This window comes from Sceloporus undulatus, unplaced genomic scaffold, assembly GCF_019175285.1.
Source record: "Sceloporus undulatus isolate JIND9_A2432 ecotype Alabama unplaced genomic scaffold, SceUnd_v1.1 scaffold_18, whole genome shotgun sequence".
NCBI classification, from domain to species: Eukaryota; Metazoa; Chordata; class Lepidosauria; order Squamata; family Phrynosomatidae; genus Sceloporus; species Sceloporus undulatus.
In genome coordinates, this window is record NW_024802940.1 from 357,748 (window position 1) to 364,823 (window position 7,076).

Genomic DNA, 7,076 nt, shown 5'->3' on the forward strand with positions numbered 1-7,076 from the left:
GTTTTTCCCTCTTTTGACCTTTTCTGTCTCTTGAGTATGTGTTCAGTCTGCACACATAATGTGAGGTTTCTGGAGATGTGCTAAGATCCTGAGGAAATATATGCATAAAACTCAGAGTAATATTTCTGCTTTATTTGTCACTAATAAAGGGGCCATTCCCACTGACAAAAATAATCCAGGTTGAAACTGGATTATTTTTAAATTGATTCTTTCTGGAGCCGTTTACTCCTCTTTTACTCCCCTTTGTTTTTCACACTTAAGGGGAGAAGAGGAAAAACAGCCACAGATATAAGAAGATGGAGGAGGAGGAAAGAAAAGGCAACAAAGCTTCCCTCTTTCCCCCCTTCTTTCCTTTTTTCTTTCCTCCTCCTCCTCCTCCTCCTTCAAACCGTTCCCTGCTGCCTGGCCTCCTTCCCCTTCTCTGCCCCGGTAGGCCTAGAAGGAGGCCGGGGCAGAAGGAGAGAGGCAGGCCCGGAAAATGCAGGACGGAGGACGTGTGTGTGTGCCTCTGTCCTTCTAGCCTGCCTCTCTCCCCTCCTTTGCGGAGGCCCAGAGGCAGGCTGGGAGAACAGAGGCACGCATGCATGTCCTCCATCCTCTGTCCTCCATTTTGCTGGCCTGCCTCTCTCCTTCTGCCCCAGCCTCCTTCTAGGCCTACTGGGACAGAGAAGGGGAAGGAGGCCAGGCAGCAGGGAGTGGCATGGAGGAGGAGGAGGAGGAGGAGGAGGAGGAGGAGGAGGAGGAGGAGGAGAGGGCCAGCCCACTGCCACTGCTGCCAAACCCCGCACCAGCAGCCAGGTAGGCAAGCAGGCTGGTTGGCAGTGGCTGGTGGAAGGGAAGGAGGAGGAGGATCAGGAGGGAGGGAAAGGAGAAGGAGGGAAAAAGGAAAAAAAGGGAAAGGAGGAAGAGGAGGAAAGGGAGGAGGAGAAGGAGAAGGAGAAAAGGAGGAGGAGGGAGGGAGGGAGGGACGGAAGGCTGGTGACAGGGAGATGGAGGAGCCATTGCAGCTTCCCTGGCCATCTCCCTGTTACTGGTGGTGGATGTGAATCCACCTTTGGTTCCGACTGGGCTGAATCGATTTATTATCAAATAAATTGATTCTGCCCAAAAAGAAGCGGCAAAACCCAGCGTCTTTTTGATGCGGGTTAAATGGGGGGAAACCCTAACCCCCCTTGCTGAATCAATTCCAAATTGATTCCCAAGTGGGAACGATAGTGGTTTAAACTGGATCATGATGCCACATGATCCGATTTAAACCTCAGTGGGAATGGGCCCAAAATCTCACCATGGACTACTACCTCTATTTATTTGTGGTGAACTTTTAAAATGACATAAACAAACTGGAGTAGGTTCAGAAGAGGTCAGTAAAGATGGTCAGGGGTATGGAAAATTAGTATTATGTGGAAACGTTAAAAACCTGGAGAAGAGAAGATGACAGGGTGTGACAAAACAGACACTTCATATACCTGAGATGTTGCACAAAAGAGGAGAAATACAGTCAGCCTTCTGTACCCACGGATTCCTCTTCCATGGATTCAAGGAAACACACACACACACACCCACACACACACACAGAGTGGGACCATGGTAATGGTATCCACAGGGGATCCGTTCTGGACCCTCCCCTCAGATACCAAATTTACAGGAACTCAAGCCCTGCTGTTCCCAATGGCGGCGCATGCACGTGGCCATGCCGCCATTGGAGACAGCCCCCATTCTTTCCAGTGGTTATACCATTAGGGACAATGGGGGCTGTTCCCAATGGTGGCACAGCTGCCTTTGGGGACTATTGGGGGCTTGCCAACCACAAATACTGAAATCTGCTGATTTCACTGTACATTCCAAAAAGCAAACCTTGATTTTGCCGTTTTCTATAAGGGGCACCATTTTATTATGCCACTGTATTTAAAGTGACTTGAGTATCTATTGATTTTGATATCCATGGGGGTGGGTGGGTCCTGGAACCAAGCCCTGGTGGGTACCAAGGGCCCACTGTATTTGTTATCCATAGTTCCAGAGGACAGAACTAAATCCAGTGAACTTAAATCACAGAATGGTAGATTCTTATTGGACATTGGAGATACATTATAATGGTGAGTGCCGCTTGCTTAGAAGGCAGTATCAGCCTAACCAGATACCTAGAGGGCAGTGGTTGTGGCAGCACCATAAACTCTCCCACTGTCTCAGGCAATAACTATCCTCATTTCCACCTCAGTCTCTTGCCTATCTGCCTCCGTCTTATATCTCAGAGAACAGGAAGTCTTTGTGGAGGGATGTGTGGCTAACGAAAGCAATCAGCACCACTCTCCATAGAGCTAACTAGGCACAGTTGCTAGCATCTGATCTTTTGCAGATCATGGCTGGGTTCTCTGGGAATTCAGCTGTGCTGCTAGCACAGGCATTTTACCAAGACATTGCACTCACAATGCCTGGCTGTTCTGGGAAGCAATTTTTTCTGGTGCATGGAAGGAGGCCTCCTGGGAGAGGAATGGTGTGATTTGCAATTCCAGGTGCTGCACTCCCCAATGCAGGTGCTTCAGTCTAGCTCAGACCTGCACAACTTGGCAGTAGGTAGGGACCAAAAGTAAAATAGGCTAAACTTCCTCAGGCTGCAGATAGGTTTTAATTAAATACTAATTGATGATTATTAATTAATAATTACCAATTAATAATAAATACTATTAACATTAATTCTGTCATCCTCATCCTCCTCTTCCCCGCTTTCCTCAGGAGAAAGTCAAGAGGTGGAGGAGCCTTGCCCATCCTTCTCCTCCTCTGCCCAGACTTCTCCTCAGGAGAAAGCTGAGTGACAGAGGAGACCTGAGGGGTGAGTGTTTGACCTTCTTCCTCCTCCACTGCCCAGCCTTTTCAGGAGAAAGCCGGGTGAAGGAAGAGCCCTGCAGGATGAGTGTTTGCCTGTCTTTTTCTTTCACCCAACCTTCTCCTTGGGAGAAAGCTGAGTAGTAGAGGAGGCTTGCAGAGTGAATGTTCACCTGTCTTCCTTCTCCTCCACATGGCCCTTTCCTCAGAAAAAGGTCAAGCAGCAAAGAAGCCTTGAAGTTGTTCCACATCCTTGTGGGCCACCTAAAATCCTTTTGCAGGCCACATGTAGCCCCCGGGCCATATGTTGTGCAGGCCTGGTCTAGCTGATGGAAGGGCCAGCTCTGCTAAAGGGCTCATGGGCTGTACCTCATTGGACATCTTCAAGAAAAAGCTGGGCAGCCAGCTGCTGGAGATGCTGTAGATCTGGTTTTCCTGTACCAAAGTGTTGGGCTAAGTGGCCTTCAAGACCCCCTCCAAATTCTGGTTCTGTGGGGATATGATCAATTATCTTCACATTCTCCTGGATAACTATAGCTTTTTCTATTGATACCATCTAGTTTGTGTAGTCTGATGTTAAAACTTTGATTTTTGTCTTGCAGGATGTGAATGTGATGTGGGAGGGTCTGTAAGTCATGTGTGCAATGCTCTGTTTGGTGACTGTCAGTGCAGAAATCACATTGTTGGAAAAAACTGCAATGAGTAAGTCAGCTGGGAAAGTTTATTTAATTAATATTTGTGTCCAGCCCTTTATAAAAGTCCTTAAGGGGAAGATGTGTTAAAAGAGTAAAATACAATAATTAATGTTAAAAAAAGAGAAATCTAATACAATCAATAATTATCAACAACAAATACACAGCAGAGTTCCAAGGATGTTCATAGGTAATTCATACATGAAAAATAGATAGATCTTAGCCAGGTGCCAAAATGTGTATTTGAGGAAACAGCATTCTGGAATCGATGCCACCACAGAGAAGGCCCTGTTTCATATCTACCATCCAGGATCATGAGACCCCCACTCCTCGCCAGAAATATTGGAACATGGGCAAGCTGGTCCAGGGAGAGGCATTTCTTCTGAAACATGGGGCCCAGGTAATTTCACACACACAGAGAGACACAGGTTCAAGCCACCCCTCATTCTTTCTCCTATTCCATCAGTCTGCTGCAAAATGCTCCACAAGACAAATGGGTGTGGGCAGACAGGAGACCTGGTGATGAAAAAGTTGTCCCCCGTAAAAAAAGATACTTACAGCATGGTGGTAATTCTTCCGGGGAGGGATATTGAAGGAGTGTATTGCCTTGTGTACTTCAGTGCTTTTATTGTTGTACTAGGACTCTAGGAGCCATAGAAGCGCAGCCTGTGACCTTGGGCAAATCACACTCTCTCATCTTGAGAAGAAGGCAATGGCAAACACCCTCTGAACAAATCTTGGCAGGAAACCCTGTGATAGTTTCTCCTTAAGGTCACCAAAGTTGAGATTACTTGAAGGCACAAAACAACAGCAACAACATTGATCACCACCTATCCAGAGAATTATTAACTCTTCTTCCACTTCTTTTCCCTCAAAGAGTCCTTAACAATTTCTCAGGCTCCCATTTCCCTGCAATAGATGTCACAAGACAGAAAGGGCAAATACTGTATATAGAATCATAGAATCATAGAGTTGGAAGAGACCACACGGGCCATCTAGTCCAACCCCCTGCCATGCAAGAAATCCAAATCAAAGCGTTCCCGACAGATGGCCGTCTAGCCCATGGGTAGGCAACCTGCGGCCCGTGGGCTGGATGCGGCCCGGCGAGTCCTTGGGACCGGCCCCAGCCCGGTCCTGCCACCGATTGCCGCTGGGGCCTTTGGGGGGCAATTGTCTATAGAAGCCTCAGAAACATGCATTTATATTAACATTTTTTTAAAAATCAGCAAATTTTTTTTGCGTGTCCCCCATTTTTTTTTTAAAAGTGTCTTCCATTTGAAAATTTTGTCTTACATTTGTCCTGGTTTATTTATATATGTAATTTTAAAAAAAATTATTTAATTATTTATTTTTTGGCTTCGGCCCCCCAGTTGTCTGAGGGACAGCAACCCGGCCCCCGCTCAAAAAGGTTGCCTACCCCTGGTCTAGCCTCTGCTTAAAGACCTCCAAGGAAGGAGACTCCACTACACTCCAAGTGAGTGTGTTCCACTGTCGAACAGCCCTTACTGTCAGGAAGTTCTTCCTAATATTGAGGTGGAATCTCTTTTCCTGTAGCTTGCATCCTTTGTTCCGGGTCCTGTTCTGTGGAGCAGCAGAAAACAAGCTTGCTCCCTCCTCAATATGACATCCTTTCAAATATTTAAACAGGGCTATCATATCACTGCTTAACCTTCTCTTATCCAGGCTAAACACCCCAGCTCCCTGAGTCGTTCCTCATAGGGCAAGGTTACCAGACTTTTCACCATTTTGGTCACCCTCCTCTGGACACGCTCCAGTTTCTCAATGTTGTTATACATGGTTATACATGGTTGGCTTTATCTTAATCCAAGAACTTTGTCCACATCATCAGGGCCGGCTCTAGGTATTTGGCCACCCTAGGCGAGAAATATTTTGGCACACCCCTCCCCCCCATAGTCCTTCAAAGTGTAGGAAAATGTATTATTATTATTATTATTAACCTTTATTTATGAAGCGCTGTAAATTTACACAGCGCTGTACATGCAATCTTTTTAGCTAGACGGTTCCCTGCCCTCAGGCTTACAATCTAAAATAGGACATGTTGTGTGGGCTCAGGCCCTGCCTGCTGGGTTCTCGGTGAAGGACCTCAGCTGACTTATGCTTAGTGGAAATTTCTGGGAGAATGGTGGGTACTGTTGCCACGCACACCCACAAGCAGAAATGCAGTTAAAACTGCCTGGAAAGCTAATCTGACCAAGGTGGAACCCAATTGCCCTCAACACCCAGAAATTAAAGGGCACACCCAAGCAAAAAAAAATGTAGCCGAATGGGCCAAAAATTAGAAAGCTAAAAAACACGACCATTGGTAATTATAAAATCGCATAGGCTTCTTAGAGCCATGAATTCCAAATTGGCAGTTACATTTTTTCAATTAGGTGACAAGAAAGAGGACCATGTCCTGGAAAAGAAACGAAGCAAGAAGTGACCTGCGTCACCTTGTCTTCTAAATCCCCAAAATGCACTTCCAGCAGAAAGATAAAACAATGCTGACTGAAATGCCCAGAATTTCCTCACCCACAACTGCATTTCCAAACATCGGAGGAAAGAATCCAATTTTGAGAAAGTTGACTTTAAAACTGTCCTGGGTTGTTTTAGCTGGTGGGAAAAAAGGAAATGCTGAAGCAATTGATAGTACAACTTTGGCCCCAGACATCTATCTCTGCACAGGAATTCCCATAACCCTTCCAAACAGCACTAGTTTGACACTTGGCATTGCCCAAAATTCCCTCCAAATGTGTGCATTCCACACTGAGGACAAATTGTCCAGTTTTGCTAGACTTGCTCATGCATGGGGAAATCCGGGGAATTGGTATATCTATTTTGTTGTCACCAGAGCTTCTCTTGGGACAGTATAATGCCAAAATGTGCCTGCAATCACCAGAATTCTGCCAGAGCATTGAGCTTTGCAGTTTTTTTTTTAAAAACGGGGTCTCAAAAAAGTGCAGGGGGGTGGGAGTACAAATCCTGGGAGTGTTGAACTTGAGCTTGGCTTGTGGGGCTGCTCCGAGAGGGAGTATGGCGGTCGTCCGTATTTGCAAATCTTTCTTAGAATTCTTAGACTCCAACTTTGAAAACTTGTCCAATACACTCCATTCGACCATCCATCCATTCCTCTTCTCCCTCCTTCCAGGCAACGCCCCTCCTCTTATATCTCTTACCGCCTACCTTTTTTCACCACATAGCCTCTGTTTCCACAAAATCCCTACACCTTCACCAGAATCCTCTTGATATACTTGCAAGTCCATTATTGATATTATTTAACGTGGGGGGGATTCAAAACTATTTCTCAGACCTTTAGCTTACCCAACCAAAAGCCTTCTTCCTATTTTACAGCAAAGGCAAAAGCTCTTTCCTTTACCCCAAAGCCATTGAAAAAACCGCAACCCAAGCCTGAACAGGGCTGATTTCTTCATTTCCCCATTGGTCAGATTCTTCGGGAGAACAAAAAACAAAAAAAACAATTTGCCTTAATATTACAATTTTTTAAAGGTGTTTAGGGCCTCAAAAAAACGATCCTGTGATAAAGAATTCAAGAATACTGACGCG

General features: G+C 45.8%; 1 protein-coding gene across 1 annotated transcript in view; it reads left to right on the forward strand.

The window, feature by feature from the left end:
• LOC121917435 (laminin subunit alpha-3-like) overlaps positions 1 to 7,076 on the forward strand; it is a 177,831-nt gene that overhangs the window by 67,335 nt on the left and 103,420 nt on the right. The window contains exon 21 of the mRNA XM_042443401.1: positions 3,423 to 3,522. Within this exon, the coding sequence (XP_042299335.1) occupies positions 3,423 to 3,522 (100 nt within the window). The remainder of the gene's footprint in view (positions 1 to 3,422; positions 3,523 to 7,076) is intronic.